This window comes from Cervus canadensis, chromosome 32 (assembly GCF_019320065.1).
Source record: "Cervus canadensis isolate Bull #8, Minnesota chromosome 32, ASM1932006v1, whole genome shotgun sequence".
NCBI lineage: Eukaryota > Metazoa > Chordata > Mammalia > Artiodactyla > Cervidae > Cervus > Cervus canadensis.
The window spans coordinates 2878507-2897382 of NC_057417.1; the positions used below are offsets into that span (position 1 = coordinate 2878507).

Here is an 18876-nt window from a genome sequence, read left to right on the forward strand (position 1 = left end):
CTGGAAATACCATAGCCTTGAGTAGATGGACCTTTGTTGGCAAAGTAATGTCTCTGCTTTTTAATATGCTGTCCAGTTTGGTCATAACTTTCCTTCCAAGGAGTAAGCGTCTTTTAATTTCATGGCTGCAGTCACCTTCTGCAGTGATTTTGGAGTGGTGTCAGACCCCCAGGAAATGAGCAAAAGAATGTCCAGACTCCCCTATGTCTCCTTGTTTAAAGAAAAAGAAGAACACTCCTCATGGAGCTATTGCTGCAGGTCCTCATCTGTAAGATGGAAGCCGAGTGGTGGCCGGATCTGAGTTAAGGAACAGCCTGGGTGGCGAGTGCGTTGTGTGTGGACCTGCATGGGTCACTGCGGCACTCGGTGATCCCAGGTCCGGGCCTCGTAAGTGGGAGGGTCCAGAGGAGCATGCGGCTCTTCTGGCTCCCGGCCCTCCGGCCTCGCCACCGGAACCCAGTGGAGCAGGATGGAGCGCTTCACTTATGTCCCCCACCCTGGCCCCCAGTCTGCTTCTTCTCAGGCTCCCCCAGCTCCTCTGTCCCACCGGCAGCCTGGAAGTCACTCTGACCTCTGCTTCTCCCCCTTCTCCGTGTCCCAGCGCCCACAGCCCTCTGGGGTACACCTGGGGTCCGTCCACCTCTCTGCTTCCAGTCTGTTTCCTGAACAGCACCCAGAGTCAGATATTTGAAACAAAACCCAGCTCTGTCAGGCCTGGTCGTGGTTCATCTCTGTCTCCCTCTTCACTGCTTCCTCATTCTTCAGGCCTGGGCTGGTTCTCCCATTCTGAGTTAGGTCCCCTGCCATTCGCTATCACCCATTCTATTATGATAATTGTTCAGTTACTCAGCTGTGTCCAATTCTTTGCCACGGCATGGTCCACAGCACGCCAGGCTTCCTTGGCCTTCAGCATTTTACAGAGTTTGCTCAAACTCATGTCCACTGAGTTGGTGATGCCATCCAACCATCTCATCCTCTGTCGTCCCCTTCTCCTCTTGCCTTCAATCAGTCAGCTCTTTGCATCGGTGAATAGAATTGTGTCTATACTCCTGTGACTTTGATGTCCTTTCCCGCCCTAGATGACAAATTCCTGGGAGGACAGGAAGCTCGGGCCTAGGAGGGTGTCGCAACCGTGGACCTTCAGTGACCTTTCATTATGTGAATAAACAAATGAAAATGAATATAATGCCCCCTGATCACGTATGTGTATCCACTAACCCACCACTTACACACCCCATATTTTCTCTGGACAAAACCAGCAGTAACCAAGGTATTGAGCCAATCAACAGGACCCTTGCAAACCTCATGCCCCTGGGTGGTTGGTGCCTTACTCAGAGGCATCTGCTGGGCGTGGTGCTTGTTTGCAGGCAGGGGCCCGTGCCCCGTGGAGCTGCGTCTGTCTCAGGGAAGGGTGGCCGTCTCTTCCCATCCAGGGCCCCCCTTTACCCAGCCTCTGCCCGCAGGACTGCCTCTGCCCAGAGCGAGCACCTGCTTTCAGTTCTCCATGAAGTGCTGCCCGGGCCAGCGGTCACTGGCTGTCTTGGCAACGAATCACGGAGAATGGTGCAGAAAAGTCACAGCAAACCTCCCCCCAACACAGCCGGGCCCTGAGTGGAGTTCTGCTTCTGAAAAGTGACAGAGGTTTGGATAATGCCCCCCCCCCCCCAACTTAGACATTGTCTAGAACAACATCGGCCAAGTGCAGTGATACTGAGAGCCACCTGGCCGAGCCGTCCTGGCCTGACTGCCTTCTTACTTCTCTGAAGTGCTGCAGATAGAGATGCTGGCAGGCCCCGCATCCCCACATGGCAAGTGTGGCAGCCAAGCTGGGACTCGGAGTCTTATGTGTATCTCTAAAACTACCTTTGGACGTGTGGAGGCCAAGGAAAGAGGTTGGGTAAATTCACTTCGGTACTTAGGAGACAGAATTTGAAGACTCTGGATTTCGCTGTCACAATTATTGTGGGGGAGGAGATGGTCCTGAAGGACACTGCTTTTTAAAAACAGCTTCACTACCACATAGTTCTCCCTTTCAAAGCAAACAATTTGGTGGCTTTTAGTCTATGCACAGAGATATGCCACTATCACCACAGCCAATTTTAGAACATTTTCTCCACCCTAAAGTAAAACCCCACACTACTTAGCTGTCACCCCCATCCTCAACCCCCACCCCAACCCCCAGGCCCAGGCAGCCCCACTAATGAAAGACCCTGTTAACTGCGGCATTAGGTTCTGGCAGTCTTCCTGTTGGGACATTTGGATTGTTAAACCAGAAAGAGTCCCAAAGTGGTGAAGATTATTTTGCTACTGTTGTGTGTGTGTGTGTTTTTTAAGCCACTAAAATGAGATTCATCCCCAGGGAAGATGAGCGGTATCACTGAAGACATTTAGATCGTGATTCACAGTGCCAATCGCTGCTGTGAGCAACTGCAAAAATTTCGTCTCGTTGGCATTTGCTCTTTAGCCAGAAAGCTTCCAGGCAGCTGTACAGCTACCCATCTTTGCCAATTTATAACCAAAACGGTATCCACAGTATGTGACGGAAAAGATGTAAAGACAAAAGCATGTGCACACTGTGTGTGTGCGCACATGCACACACATATGCACACCGTCAGATATTTTCTGAGCCTTGCTATGTGCTCTGGGGAACAAAGAAATGGGTAAGATTTTGAGGATTCTGCTAGGACAGAGGTGGGAGTTACCATGAGTAACAGTCATGGTTATAGAAGCTCATCCTTGATGACTTACCATGTGCCAAGTCCGCATGCTTCACATATATTAACTCAGTAACTCAGCCACGCTTGTGAAGTAGGTGAGTAACTCCTACTTTGTTGTGGTTTAGTTGCTAAGTTGTGTCCGACTCTTTGGGACCCCAAGGACTGCAGCCTGCTAAGCTCCTCTGTCCATGGGATTCTCCAGGCAAGAACACTGAAGTGGGATGCCATTTAGTTCTCTAGGGGATCTTCCCGAATCAGGGATCAAACCTGTGTCTCCTGCATGGCAGGTGAATTCTTTACCACTGCACCACCTAGGAAGCCCTATTCTTACTTTACCGATAAGGAAACTGAGGCCCTGAGAGGTTAGGCAGTTGCATCATGTCACAGAGTTGGTCAAGGGTAGAAATGGGATTTAATTCTGACACTCAAGCCTCTGAGTCTGGGCTGTACTGGGACCAGGTTAGGGCTTTGGAAGATGAAGTCCTAAAGTGGTCCCAGGTCTTGAAGCCCTTCCACAAGCCCATGTGTCTGGGTATGATCGGTCTTATCTTCTGCCCTATATTCACATTTGCCCCTAGTCTCAGGGTCTGGTTATTGCTGTGTGCTGTGCCTGGGGTGCATCCCCCTGCCCCCCCGCCTGACTCTGTCTCATCCTCAGACCTCATCTTCCGTGTGGCCTCGCTGCTCCGTCCACTGCAGATCTCTCCCACCCACGAGTTACTCCATCCGTGTTCACCCTGATTACTTCTGCAGTACCAGGGAGCACAGTGTGTGATGAGCTTGGTGGCTGACCTGTTTCTTGTCTGTCTCGCCACCATTCTGTAGGGTCTTTAGGAATGGGACCTGCAGCCTTGTCCACTGTTGAGTGTCCAGGGGACTTGTGAGGCACCTGTCTTCAGAACAGACTAGCTGAATGAGGGGAGGAGGTGGAGCTACATTCTCTTGCAGGGGAGGGGGAGGCAGTGTGTGAGCTGGGCCCGGAGGGGCAGATGGCATCCCAGCAGGAAGAGCTGGTAGAGAGGAGCGCGGCCCCTGGAGGAAGGGGCAGGAAGGCATTGCATTTGAGGAGCTGATACAGATCCATGTGGTGGGAGCCTTTGGCACGTCTTGTGCAGGGCTCTTCGGTCTCAGCCTCGACATGGGCTAGATCCTTCTTTTTGTGGGGCTGCCCTTGAAATGTGGGATGTTCAGCCCCATCCCTGGCCCCCGTCTACTGGATGCCAGAAGCACCATCCCCCTCCCAGTGTGATGGATGGAAATCATCCCTGGTTTAGAGCCACTGGTCTAATGGGAACAGTAATCAGTGCAGCTGGAAGTTTCAGGCAATGTTTTAGCTTCAGGTGCCAGCAGGAGCGAGGATCCACTGACATCTTCATTTATCCTTTCACCAAATGTTTACTGAATGCCTCCCACCTGCCAGGAACCATGCGATGCATGCAGACAGTGTGCTGGAAAGAGAAAGCAAAACGTGGCCGGTTTCTCATGGAGACTGGAAGGCGGTGGCCCTTTAGCGAGGGAGTGTGGTGATCAGGGTGAGCATTTCAGGAAGAGTCTGGTGGTGGTGACTGGCTGAGCCGGCGCAGAGCGGGGAGTCCTACACGGAGCTGTCCCCCGGGTGGGAAGGATGAAGACCTCACCTGCCGTGGTGGCGCTGTCGGTTAATGCCGAGTTAATTTTCTTCCTAGTCCAGGGGAGAGATGTGGCCCCTGTAGTCCCAATTTATTTTTTTGTATTATTTTGAGTCAGTTAACAGGAGTCACAGCATTGAATTCTTAAATATTCTGATAATGCGGTGATGTGTTATACTGATAGGAACCTTGTGAATCAGACGGCCCGTTCTCAGACTTTTTTTCTTTTTTCTCTAATTTTTCATTTTTGACCATGCTGGGTCTTCATTGCTGTGAGGGCTTTTCTCTAGTTGCAGCTGGCGGGGGTGACCCTGTAGAGGCGGGGTGTGGGCCCCGCTTGCGGAGGCTTCTCTCGTTGTAGCGCACAGGCTTAGCTGCTCTGCGGCGTATGGAATCTTCCCTTAACCAGGGATGGAAACCGTGACCCCCACCTTGGCAGACAGACTCTCAACCACTGGACCACCAGGGACGCCCAAGCTCTCAGATTTTTTTTAACCACTGTCTTGTGATTTTAACTGTCTTCCAAAAGTCACACTACATTTAGAGTATGAGACTTTCATTTATAAAAAGGAAATTCAAGGGACTTCCCTGGTGGTCCAGTGGCTAAGACTCCACACTCCCAATGCAGGGGGCCTGGATTCAATCCCTGATCAGGGAACTAGATCCCACATGCTGCAACTAAGAGTTCACATGTCACAAATAAAAGACCCTGCGTGCCACCACTGAGAGCAGCCAGATAAATAAATGGAAAAAAAAATTAAATCCAGAAAGCTATCTGTCATTGTATTTCGTCTTGAATTATTTGGGGTTGCCTGTAAAATAGCAGGTTTAGCACATCATGAAAACATAAATTATTAGAGTATCAGGTATTAGTGACATGACTGATTCCTGTAGGCCTTTTCCTAGTTGGATGATTCTTTTTGCTTTTGGGGGTGCATTTATTATGGTTACTAATTGATTAACTGGTAAGAATGAAAAGATCAATAAAATTTCTAATTCTAGGTATGTATATTAAAAGGACAGCTTTCATTAACAGTTGACAAATATGCCCCAAAAGCTTAATAAAAACGAGAGGAAATATGTTGGCAGAGGCAAATCCAAGAAGACATTTAGTTTGTGATATTGATGTGCAAAATGTAAAGAAGGATTGCATTTTGAATACCTGTCTTTCAGTCAGGATACTGGCACATAAACAGAATCTCATAGGAAGGAAGGATTCTTGGTAGGGAATTGTGTGAATTTTAAAAGGTGTTTAAGATTCTTTGTGTAGAGTCTATTTGCACTTAATAATGCTCAAAGGAGACTTGCAGGCCTTTCCTGACCATGCTTTAATACCACCCAGAATCATTTTTATCCCTCGATTTTGAAAAAAAAAACTGCTTCTATGGCAGCCTCTGTCTATTAGCAGAAATTTGTAATTGGCCAAATGTTGTTACTCTGTATACGATGGATGAATCAGGTCTGATGGATTAACCAGGTTTCTCTCCAAGGTGTGTTTATCCTTTAAGAAGTATTTTTAAATCAATTTTAAACTTTGATGTAGGCTCTGGTAACATTCTAAATTATGGCAGTTTATCTTGGTAGCTTGGAGCTTGTCTGTTTCTGGCTTGTCATTTGAGCAGAGCTTAGCACTCCCAGCCGGATGAGTCTTCTCTGTAATTTCACCATTGTGATCACCTGCCCTGAAGTCAGGGCTCCGTGGCATAATCGGCCTGGTTCTGCCCCTCACCCCTTGTTAGTCTCGAGCAAGTTATTTACCCTTGACCTCGTGAGCCTCCTCTTCTGTACCGCTAAGCAAAATGGAAGGGTTACCATAGATAAGGGCTTCTTATCCCACATGGCTTCAGGGACCAGGTGGTGAATGGGGCCGGGTGTGGACCGTGGTGAATTCCAGAGCGTTTACCCCAGTAAAAGGGCAGTTACTGCTCAGTCCCTGCCATTCATTGGCACAACCCATTTGGGCCTGTTGTGGCCAGATTTTCCATGAGAATATAGGAAGCCAGGTGTATATATGAAACTCACACGCTTAAACTGTTGGCAACAAATTCAGAATTTTATAAACACTGCGTGGGCCAAACAGAACACATCTGCTAGGCAGATCACATCCAGAGACCTGGAGTGTGTTATCTCCAGAGGAGATTACCAGTTAGCATCCTACAGAAGAAAGAAGTTCTGGGTCCCAGCCTGTCGCCCTGAATCAGCCCTCTGCTGTTGGCAGGGTCTGTGTACTTCACAGCTTCCTGGGGAAGAGCTCTGGGCCTTGCCAGCATTGGCTTTGTGTACTGCCTTCTAGTTCACCAAGATGTGCCATTTAAAGGAAACTCTTTGGAGACAAAAATGTCTTTATGGAGGTGGGCAGCTTGCAGGCAGCCCAGGGAACATTGCATCTTTTTCATGCGTGGCTCTCCTCTCCAGGCCAGCCCAGAGATTCTGAACAGTAGAAGCCACTGCTCATAAACTGTGTAACCTTGAACTTGAGCCATGATTAAGCTCTCGAGACAGGCCTCAGTATTCCCCGCTTGGATGCTTGAAGTAACTCCGAGAATCCCTCCAGCACAATTTCCAGTTCTTCAGGGGGGAAAGGTGGGCTTGTAGGAGATAAGCCTTCAGCCTTCATAGGATGTTGTTGTTGTAGTCACTGAGTCGTGTCAAACTCTTTTATGACCCCATGGACTATAGCCCGCCAAGATCCTCTGTCCTTGGAATTTCCCAGGCAAGAATACTGGAGTGGGTTGACATTTCCTCCTCCAGGGGATCTTCCTGACCCAGGGATCAAACTCTAGTCTCCAGTGGCTCCTGCATTGGAGGCAGATTCTTTACCACTGAGCCACCTGGGAAAGGAAAAAAAAAAGCTATCTATAGCAGTAGATAGCTAATATATCATCTCTTTGAATTTGTTTAAAAAATTAATATTGAGGGGACTTCCTTGGTGGTCCAGTAGCTAAGACTCTGCTCCCAATGTAGGGGACCTGGGTTCAATCCCTGGTCAGGGAACTAGATCCCACATGCGGCAACTAAAGATCTCAAGTGCTGCTATGAAGATTGAAGATCCCACATGTCAAGCTAAGACCTGGCACAGCCAAATAAATAAACATAAATATTTTAAAACTTAATATTGAAAAAATTAAATTCACTGTAGACATTCATGTGTGTGTGCTAAGTCCCTTCAGTTGCGTCCGACTTTTTGTGACCCCATGGATCCCTTCCAGACTCCTCTGTCCTTGGGATTCTCCAGGCAAGAATACTGGAGTGGGTTGCTGTGCCCGCCTCCAGGGGATCTTCCCGACCCAGGGATTGAACCCACGTCTCTTAAGCCTCCTGCATTGGTAGAAGGTTCTTTACCTCTAGCGCCACCTGTGAAGTGTGTAGACATTCATAGCAGATATAAGTGTTTTAGTTAAATGAATGTATGCATTACTGTGTCTTAACACTAAGAACTGTATAGGTGTTATTCACAGGTTTGTGTCAAATGTTTCACAAGATTACAGCCTTGTTTTGGTACCATCAGGGTCAGAAATGAGATCTTAATCAACTCATTTTATTCTTTAACCCATTCATTCTAAAGTACTTAGTTTATCTCAAAGTTTGGTCTTAACCATAGTCATCAATTAGAGTTCCAGACTGCATACTTGTATCAAATTTGGGCAAAGAAAGTACCCTGTCTGTTGTGCTTTTGAAAACACACATTTGTGTAGTACACACACAGTTTTCTAATGGGTGTTTTCATTGTCTGCATTGATGTCGTGTGAAAGTCTGAAGTGTCAGATCTCACTAATTAGTAATGAATTCCCCGATTAAGTTCTTACCTTGAATCTTGGAATTCTTATAAGGAATATTGAATTGGTTTTGAAAGGTGACTTAAAGGAAGAAATGATTAGGTAGTAATGGATAAGATGGAGAAATGTTTAGGACCAAATACCTGAGCTGGTATAAGATGGCATCACCAACTCAACGGACATGAATTTGAGCAAACTCCAGGAGATAGTGCTGGACAGAGGAGCCTGGCGTGCTTCAGTCCATGGGGGTCACAAAGAGTCGGACATGACTTAGCGAGTGAACAAGAACAACCTGAGCTGGACATAAGCAGGACGTCAGAATGAATAGGAAAATATGCAAAACAAAACCAAAGCGAAACAAAAACCCGTAACCACTAACAACAACAACAAAATCCCTCCAAGACATTATTTCAATTTAGGGAAACAATTGCTTTCCGTCTGTTTGATACAAAACACATTCACGCCAGTGCTTTTTTCACAGTTGGATTCACATAAAATCACCTGGGGGTTTGTTAAAGCGCAGATTCTAGGTCTGGGGTGGCAGGCTTTCCCACGGGCTCCGGGGGATGGTGCTGTTGCTGGTCCGTGGACCAGGCCTCGAGGACCGAGGCGGAGGCTCAGCCCCGCCCCCTGTGCCCGAGTGCAGCCGGCATCTCCACACTACTCTCTGCTGATCCTCACCTTCTCCCTCAGTCTCCACTTCCAGGTATTTCTGCTCCTTCATTTGGGTTGTCAGGCGTTTACCAGGCTGTCTCACACTTAGGCTCTTTCGGACTAGGAAAATTTTTTTAAATGAAGTGTTTTTTAAAAAATATAACTATTTATTTTAATTGGAGGCTAATTACTTTACAATATTGTTGTTTTGGTACCATCAGGGTCAGGTTTTGCCATACATTGACTTGAATCCACCATGGGTGTACATGTGTTCCCCATCCTGAACCCCCCTCCCGCCTCTCTCCCCATCCCATCCCTCAGGGTCATCCCAGTGCACCAGCCCCGAGCACCCTGTCTCATGCATCGAACCTGGACTGGCGATCTGTTTCACATATGGTAATATACATGTTCCAATGCCATTCTCCAAATCATCCCGCCCTCGCCCTCTCCCACAGAGTACAAAAGACTGTTCTATACATCTGTGTCTCTTTTACTGTCTCATATACAGGGTTATTGTTACCATCCTTCTAAATTCCATATATGTGTTAGTATACTGTATTGATGTTTTTCTTTTCTTTTTTTTAATTTTATTTGTTTATTTTGGGTCTTTGGTGCTGCACATGGACTTTCTCTACTTGCAGTGAACCGGTTTCTCATTGTGGAGGTTTTCTCTTGTTGCAGAGCACATTTAGGCTCTTTCGGACTAGGAAATTTTTTTAAAATTAAGCGTGTTTTTTAAATTTTTATTTATTTATTTTGGGTCTTTGGTGCTGCACGTGGACTTTCTCTAGTTGCAGGGAGCCGGCTTCTCATTGTGGCGGTTTCTCTTGTTGGCTCTGGGACACACGGGCTTCAGTAGTGGTGGCTCTTGGGCTTAGTTGCCTCAAGGCCTGTGGGATCTTCCCGGACCAGGGATCAAACTCCTGTCTCCTGCATTGGCAGGTGGATTCTTAACAGCTGGAACACCAGGAAAGCCTCCCCTAAGCGTTTTTTAAAGCCCTGATTGTATATCAGGGAGCTTTAGGGACAGACCTCACTGTATCCAGACTTCGACGGTTTCAGCTGGCAGAACAGTGCTTTCCAGGATTCTAAAGAAAGAAGCTGATCTGTTCTGGGTGTGTGGGGTCGGGGGGCAGACATTTGCTCTGCCCTGGAAGGGAGGCGTCGTAAGCTCTCCCAGGCTCTTGTAGGTGTCAGCCAACTAATACCTGAGCCCTGTCCTGGGGGTAACTCTTGACTTTGGTGAAATAACTTGATGCAGATGTTAAGAATTTGCTTTCCTAATATAAAAATCTGCCCTTCTGAGGGGGCAGGGAAGGTCTAAGTTTACAAAAGATTCCTCCATCTAGTACTAAGCCTTACCAGCCTCAAGTATCTTTAATTCAGCCTTGATTAAAATTGAGACCAAAGACCACACAGACTTCTGTGGCAGGAACTTTAAGAGGCTCCAGGTGCTTCTGAGAACACAGAGCCCTGAATCAACAGATTGCCTTTATTAGAAGGATAAGGTTGATGGAACAGTGACATGTGAGTTGTCCGTTATTTTAGATCAAATCTGTTTATTTTGTGCCTTGACATCATAAATTTGAGATTCTAAGTTTTTACTAAGTAAACGAGTAATAATGAAAGATTTAATACCTCCAAAGACTACGGCTTTCCAGGACTATGACTATTTGTCATAGAAAACTATGTTTGTTAAAATGTTACTGTAGAAAACTGTTTATAAATTTTATTTGTTGTAGCAGATTGATTTATGCCCCAACCTTCAGATGACGATCATCCCCCTCCCTATTTAATCTATCCAGTTTAAACCGCTTTGCAAACTGCCTCAGAAACAGAAAAAGCAGTGAAAAGCATTCATCAGCACAAAATGGTTACTAGTTAAGTAAAATGAATGAACAGTGCCAACAAAGAACTTTAAAACACAAGTCAGAATCTCAGTTTTTTTCCACGACACCAACCTTCAGCTTGCGAAGAAGTGTTGCTGACTCCTTCCTGGACCTCTAAGTCTGATCTGTGTAACAGATATTTTTAAAGTTAATTTTATTATTTTTCTTATTGGCTGCACTGGGTCTTTGTTGCTGCTCTCGGGCCTTCTCTAGATACGGCGAGTGGGTGCTTCTCTCTAGTTGTGGTGCGCAGACTTCTCTTTGCGGTGGCTTCTCTTGTTGCAGAGCTCTGGGGTGCACAGGCTTCAGCAGTTGCAGCACGTGGGCTCAATAGTTCCGGCTCCCAGACTCTACAGCACAGGCTCAACCGCTGTGGCAAACGGGCTTAGTTGCTCTGTGGCATGTGGGATCTTCCCGGACCAGGGATCCCCTGCCTTGGCAGGTGGATTCTTAGCCACTGGGCCACCAGGGAAGCCCTGATGTGTGCTAACAAGTTACCCAGGAACTTGGCAGTTTGAGGCAACTAAGTCACGTTATTTCCTATTTCCCATCAGAAATCTTGGGTGCAACCTAGCCGTGTCCTTCTGCTGCAGGGTCTCAGGAGGACTCTGTCAAGCGTCACCTGGGGTGTGGTCTCATCCAAAAGCTCGCCCAGGGCGAATCCTCTTCCAGAAGCACCCACGTGCCTGTGGCAGGTTTCAATCCCTTTCAGGTGCTGCATGGGGAGGCCTCGGGTCTTCACAGGGTGTTGGCCAGAGACCTCCCTCAGTCCCTTGCCACGTTTGGGCTACTCATCATGGGAGCTTTTTCCCTTCAGGACATGCGCTCCAAGAGAGAGTGAGGGAGAGCAAGCAAGATGGAAGTCAGGGTCTTTTGTTTTGTTTTGTTTTCGCTTAGTGTCTCTCCTTTTCAGAACTACTGCATTGAGGTGTGAAGACATGTGAAAAGCTGTACATATTCAGTTCGTCCAACTCAGAGCGGGGGATAACTTTACACCTGTGAAACCATCACTCCCATAGACATCTATCATAAACGTGCATCTCCTCCTGAAGTTCCTTCCTGCCCACTTTATTTTGTTGTTTTTGTTATTGTGTGTGTGTGTGATGATGGCACTTAAGATCTACCTTCTTAGCAAATTTTAAGTCTCCAATACAGTGTTGTTAACTGTAGGCACCATCCTGTTTGGAAGATAGAACTTATTTATCTTGCATAACTGAAACTTTTTTGTTGTTTGGTCACTAAGTCCTGTCCGTGTCTTTGTGACCCCATGAACTACAGCACACCAGGCTTCCCTGTCCTTCACTATCTCCTGGAGTTTGCTCAAACCCAAGTCAGACATGCTGTCCAACCATCTCATCCTCTGTCATCCCCTTCTCCTGTTGCCTTTAATCTTTCCCAGCATCAGGGTCTTTTCCAATGAATCAGCTCTTTGCGTCAGGTGGCCAAAGTATTGGAGCTTATCACCTCCCTGTTTTTCTCATCCCCACCCCCAGCCCCTGGAAACCACCATTCTACTCTCTGCTTCTATGAACTTGACTATTTTGGATTCCACATATAAGTGAGATCATGCACTGTTTGTCTTTCTGTGTCTGGCTTCTTGCATTTAGCATAGTGTCCTCCAGGTCCATCTATATTGTCCCAAATGGCAGGGTTTCCTTTCTTAGGGCTGAATAATATTCCCCCTTGTGTAAACACCACATTTTCTTTGTCCATTTGTCCATCAAGGAGCATTTAGGTTGTTTTCATAGCATACCCCAGGATATGCATACAGTCTCTGGAGGCTCATCCCATAACTGTATTCTGCTTATTAGAGGCAAGTCAGTTGCTAAGCAGGTCTAGATCCAGCCCACAGTCAAGGGGAGGAGATCACACAGGATGTGAATATCAGGAGTCAGGGGTCTTTGGGAACATTCTGGATTCATTCTGCCACAAGTAGTAAGGGCTCAATGAATGTGAGTCAAATTTGTGGTAGTGTTGAGCTGCTGTCCTTGGCAATGGGATGCACACAACAGGGTTTCATAGTCCTTGTTCAGACTGAGTTCAGGCCGGTGGTGATTTGACTTAACAGCTAGGATTCTGAGCCGTAGGTCAGGAACCGGCAGATTAGCACACATGTACAGTTTGTTCTGGCAAGTAGGTGTAGGTAGTTTTGTTTGTTTACCTGCTTGTCTTCTTAAGCTCTGGAAAAGGAGGAAGAAAAGGAAGGGAGACCTAAAGCCTGAGACCCACTCTTGAGGTGATAGTAAGCTAGGCATGGTGGGTGGGAGGGTGACCGTGGAATTTTAAAAGCTTGTGTGCAACATCTGGATCTCAGCTTAAATGACACCACCTCTCTGTGCATCCAGTTTAAATTAGCCATTGTGTGCTGGGCCAAGTCGATTCAGTCATGTCCAACTCTTTGCGACCCTGTGGACTGTAGCCCACCAGGCTCCTCTGTCCATGGGATTTCCCAGGCAAGAGTGCTGGAGTGGGTTGACATGCCCTCCCTAGGGGATCTTCCCAATCCAGGGATCAAACTCTTATCTCTTACATCTCCTGCATTGGCAGGTAGATTCTTTGCCACTTGCTCCACCTTCCCTGTTAATCCTCTGCAGAGCCCTTAGCACCCTCCGGCTACCCGCTCTGTGTGTGTCCTTATTTGCTATCTCTCCTGAGAACGAAGCTCAAGAGAGCCGGGACCTCACCTGTGTTGGTCCTCTCGTGTGTCGTCAGCACATCACACAGGGCCTGGCAAACAGTGGGCTTTCAGTAAATATCGAGTAAATGAGTGAGATGAACACAGAGATGTGAAATGATGCCAGGGGGCTTTCTGGAAATTCTAGTATCCTCTTGACCTCCAGAGCAAATGCCGTTTATGCAGCTCACCTGCAAAATATGGTCATTTGTTTAAAAGAAGAAGACAGTCTCAAGGTCACAGGGCAGTTCTGTCCTTGCAGCTGATGGCCGGTGGCCATCAGGCAAGCCGTGTCACCTCTCTGGGCCGAGGATAAAATCTGGGCTGATGAGTGAGTGAATGAATTCAGTCTGCTCTGTCCCCAGAGCCCATTTGGGCAGAGGAGGCTACGTGTTTCCAACATTGGTCTGCCATGTGTGATTTTGTTTGAAGGAAGGATTCTGTGGCCAAAGAGATGTTTGAAGCCACAGTTTGAAACCTCTGTGCCCACTGATGGGCATTCCAGCTCTGCAAACGCAGACACTGCTGGCAGATTAGGGTAGAGGCCTGTGGCCCCCACGGCTTTAGCAAAACCAGTAGGCAGGGCAGTCTGATAACTTACCTTCGGGTGATACAAGTGCTTTCTAGGAACACAAGGAATTAAAGATTCTGGTTCCCCCACCCTGACCCACAGCCTCACACCTCACCTATGCCCACATCACGCTGCCTTGGAAATGTTAGCGTCTTTTTTTTTTTTTCCCCCACATTGACTAAGATTTCATTTTTGGCACTGCCTTTCCAACCAGATAGCCAGAGCTTCTGAACTCCAAGTTTTGTAATTAAATTTCTGTCACATCCCTTGAAACAGCGCAAATTGTGCCATTAAGCCTGGCGTAAAAGATTTGACAGCACTTCACCTAGTCATTTAAACATAATACTTCTGGCAACTTTCAATTTGCAGTATTTTAAATTCTAATTAAAAAACTATTGAACATTAATATGCTCTGTACAGCATGCCGTGATACCTCTGTGCTTCATCTTGGCCATCTAGTTTTTAAAGAAACAGCTTGGTTGTGTGACTGTTAACAGCCCACGTGGTTTTTTTTTTTTTCCTCCCAGCCTTTGGGAATCACCGGGTCCCAGGCATAATTAGTATAAATCAAAATCCTCTAGCTGATGACAGGAAAATGGTATGTTTGAACAGCAGCTTATTAAAATGACCTACTTAATTTAAGAAAAATATTGTATCCACTCGCGGGATAACCTGGATGCTTTCCCTGACAGATTTTATAATATTTCTTCTCTCCTTTTCTTTCTTTTTCTTTTTAAGAAAAGGAAAGGGAATGGAAAGGCCCGTTCTACTTCATCCAAGGTGCAGACCCCCAGTTTGGACTGATGAAGGCCTGGGCCACTGGGGACTGTGACAACGGTGGTGATGAGTGGGAACAGGAGATCCGTCTGGCTGAGCAAGCAGTCCAGGCCATCAACAAACTGAACCCCAAGCCCAAATTCTTTGTTCTGTGCGGGGACCTCGTCCACGCCATGCCAGGTAAGACTTGGGCTGTCACTGTGATCTTATCTCCTCCCTAAAAAAAAATCTCTCTTAAAAGACATCTCTGCTCAGTAACGACTCATTCCTTTCTCTTCACAGTGGTTGCAGGGTCATCAAACATCAGAAAATACACACTCATTTTAGTTTTAGAATATGGCACGGTTAATCACAGTAGTAAGGCAGAGCCTCGGTTCTGATTATCTGTGCTTCCTATGAAAAATGGAACAGATTCCCACGTGTCACCTTTCTTCACTTACAAGAGACAAACTTGAATTGCTTTCAGATCCCACATCCACAAACATAATCTTCTCCTTTCGTTTCCCTCTTTCTTAGGCTTTTATTTCGCCTGTCTTTGTTCGTGCTTTTTCAGTTTCAAATGACAAGCTAACTTGAACTGGATTAATTTTTTTTTTAAGTTTGTGTTACCTTGCACGTGTGCTAAGTTGCTTCAGTCATGTCCGACTCTTTGCGACGCTATAGACTGGAGGCTATCAGGCTCCTCTGTCCATGGGATTCTCCAGGCAAGAATACTGGAGTGGGTCACCTCGCCCTTCTCCAGGGGGTTGTTACTTTCTGGTACTGTAAAGTCCAGGGGCAAATTTGGGCTTCAGGAATGGCTGGATCCAGGGGCTCAGAAGTTGCTATCAGGCCTCCGTCTCTTCCTCGCTCAGCCCTGCTTTCTCTGAGTTTAATTCATTCTCCTGCAGGCACTCTCTAGGTAGTGGTTCCTGGGAGCTCTAGATTTATGTCCTTCTAACTGAAACCACAGCAGAAAGAAAGTGCCTTGTTCTTGATGGCCCAGTCAAAGTTCCCGACCAATGTCCATCCAGCTCACACAGCCCCATGAAGCCAGGATGTGGGAGCGGTTCCACGGCAGCCAAGTAGTCAGAAGAATAGGATGGTTCCCCTCAAGAAAAAGTGAGATACTAGGAATGTGAACATAGCAGATGCCTTCTAGAACTCTCCTCCTTTTTAAATTTCCCTTTCCTACTCTGACATCATTCTCTCCAGGCAAGGATAAAACCCAGTGAGCAAGTATAAATAAGCAAGTGGAAACCACCCCTGCTTGTCTGGGAGGCAGAGAAGGCACCTCTGATCACTCTCATATTTGTCCTGGTCTCTGCTTAACGAACAGAGTTGACCCAAAGACCATTGCAGAAATGCTGTGGGTGTTTGTTTTGGCTAATGTTACCTTGTAAACTCAGACTCTTTGAGTCTTGCTATGATTTACTTATTCATTATTATTATTTTCTTTTTGGTCACACCATGTAGCATGTGGGACCTTATTTCCCTGGCCAGGGATTAAACTTGTGCCACCTACAGTGAAAGCGCAGAGTCTTAACCACTGGACCTCCAGGGAATCCCCCAAGTCCTGCTGTGATGTCTGGTGCCTTTAGAAGCCGAGGCTGTCTATAGCAAGCCCAGGTGCCTTTGTTCCTCTCCACCAGGGCTCTCTTGTCCGGCAGCCTACCTACCCAGAGCAATCCAGGGTGACTGTGTGAGGATGGAAGAGAGGCTGCCCAGAATCACTCTCCCTGAAGTCCAGGGAGTGTGGCCGGCAGGGAGAACCCTCAGATCGTCACACATTCTCCATTGGCTCGTGTTTTACACAAAGTCACGATTGTGGACATACTCGCTTCCTTGACTCCCCCTGGAAAACCCAGTGATGTCATCCCTGGAGAAGCAGCCTGTCCTGCTCTTTGTTGTTCTTGTTTAGTTGCTAAGTCGTGTCCAAGTCTTTGCAACCCCATGAACTGTAGTGCGCCAGACTCCTCTGTCCTCCACTATCTCCCGGAGTTTGCTCAAACTCATGCCCATTGAGTTGGTGGTGCTATCTTATCGTCTCATACCTTATTGCCCCCTTCTGTTGCCTTCAGCCTTTCCCAGCATCAGGGTCTTTTCCAGTTAGTCAGCTCTTCACATCAGGTGGCCAAAGGATTGGAAAAGCTTCAACTTTAGCATCAGTCCTTCCAATAAATATTCAGGACTGATTTCCTTTAGGATTGACTGGTTTGATCTCCTTGCAGTCCAAGGGACTCTCAAGAGTCTTTTCCAACACCCCAGTTCAAAAGCATCTATTCTTCAGCGATCAGCCTTGCTTATGGGCCAACTCTCACATCCATACATGACTACTGGAAAAACCATAGCTTTGACCATACAGATCTCTGTCGAGGGTGATGTCTTTGCTTTTTAATATGCTGTCTAGGTTTGTCATAGCTTTCCTTCTAAGGAGCAAGCATCTTTTAATTTCATGGCTACAGTCACTGGATGGAAAAGGGGCATGACAAGACGGTGGACCAAGGCCTGCGTTAGGGCTCACGTGGCCCAGATGCCAGCTCCATATCTGCCCCTGATGCACTGGGGACCCTTGGCCAGACCCCTTACCTTATTATTTTTAAACCTTATTTTAGTTGTTATTTTTGGCTGCACTGGGTCTTTGTTGCTGCACGCGGGCTTTCTCTACTTATAGTGAGCGGGGGCTAATCTCTAGTTACAGTCTGCGGGTTTCTCTCTTCACAGAGCATGGGCTCTAGGCATGCAGGCTCAGTAATTGTAGCAGACGGGCTTTGTTGTCCTGAAGCATGCGGGAATCTTACCAGACCAGGGATCAAATCCGTGTGCCCTGTGTTGGCAGGAGGATTCTTAACCACTGGACCACCAGGGAAGTCCCCTGCTCACCTCCTTAGAGCCTCAGTTTCTGAGTCCAGAACTCACTGATGGCAGTTAGAATCTGAACCCTCAACAGTCTGGGGCAACCCAGCACAGGGCAGAGACTCTCTACCTCCTGTGCATGCGAGCATCTCAGCAGCTTGGTACAGAAATGCGTTCTCAGGATGGTGCTGAGTTTTGTAGAGAGGTAAAACTCTTAGCTGCCAATGAACTTGACCACCCTTGGTGACTCTTGGCTGAGGGTTCCCCTGTGCTGAGATCGTACAGGTCCAAAGCAACCACAGAGCACCCCAGTTTCAAAAGGAATTAGAAATCACAGCGGGACTCAAGAGTCTTAGTTTACAAGGTAAATGCCACTTCCAAATGGTCTGATTTGCAGTCAGCTGGTTTGTCTGGGCCCATTTGGCCCAATATATAATGTAGCATCAGCTTGAGCTCTCAGTCCGGACCACACCGTGAGCCAACTTCTGCTTTTATTGGACACTTGAAACAGATTCCAAATTTACTGCTTTTCTGTCCAGTGTTTTTTTTTTCCTTTGAAAATAGAATATTATGAGACTCACTGGGATTATATAACATGTTCTTGTGGATGTTTACTGACTTTTCTGAATTATGTTAATGTATTCAGTCTTTTCAAAATAAGTTTTAAAATAAAAGCATTCTATGTGATTACGTTGCTTCTTAAATAAAGTATACTGAACATAAGTAAATGTAAAGACAGAATTTTTATGGTCAACCCTACCAGTTGGTCAGAAGACCTCGAAAATGTAAACTGGGAAACTTTTGAGAACTGGTTTTATATTCAGTGTGACCCGAGGAGAATTTGTGTCTGTTTTGAAGATTTGGACTATTCTGTGGAATTGTAACTGAGCCAGTGAAAGGACTGTAACTGTTCTGAATATTGTGGTCTGAGGCTTAAACAGAATGTTTTTGAAACTCATTACCATTTTTTTGCATTTAATTGCATTTTTTAATATGCAGTTGGTGGCTTTCCCCTCATTTAGCTCGTACACAGGGGCAGACACTAGAAAAGTAATTATTTGCTTTGACCGCTTAGCACCATTGTTAATTATCAAATGCATATATTAATAGGCAAGTAAAATCAGAGAACATACTTTTAATTCTACCATAAATATTATCTTGGGCCAAGTAGTTTTAAGTTCAAGTCAGAGAAAAAAAACTTTACAAGTAATGGCTTTTTCTGATGGAAGTCCTAATATGTTTTTTCATTCTAAATATCCATCATAATATCCATTCATATGCAGACATTTATTGTCTGCAAACTAAGTACCAGTTATAGCACCATGACGCTGTGAATGCAATAGTTAGAAATGAGA

At 46.4% G+C, this 18876-nt stretch overlaps 1 protein-coding gene across 1 annotated transcript in view; it reads left to right on the top strand.

Annotated features, from left to right (window-relative positions):
• CPPED1 (calcineurin like phosphoesterase domain containing 1) overlaps nucleotides 1-18876 on the top strand; it is a 127638-nt gene that overhangs the window by 12573 nt on the left and 96189 nt on the right. Inside the window, exon 2 of the mRNA XM_043455282.1 lies at nucleotides 14648-14866. Coding sequence (XP_043311217.1) covers nucleotides 14648-14866 — 219 coding nt within the window. The remainder of the gene's footprint in view (nucleotides 1-14647; nucleotides 14867-18876) is intronic.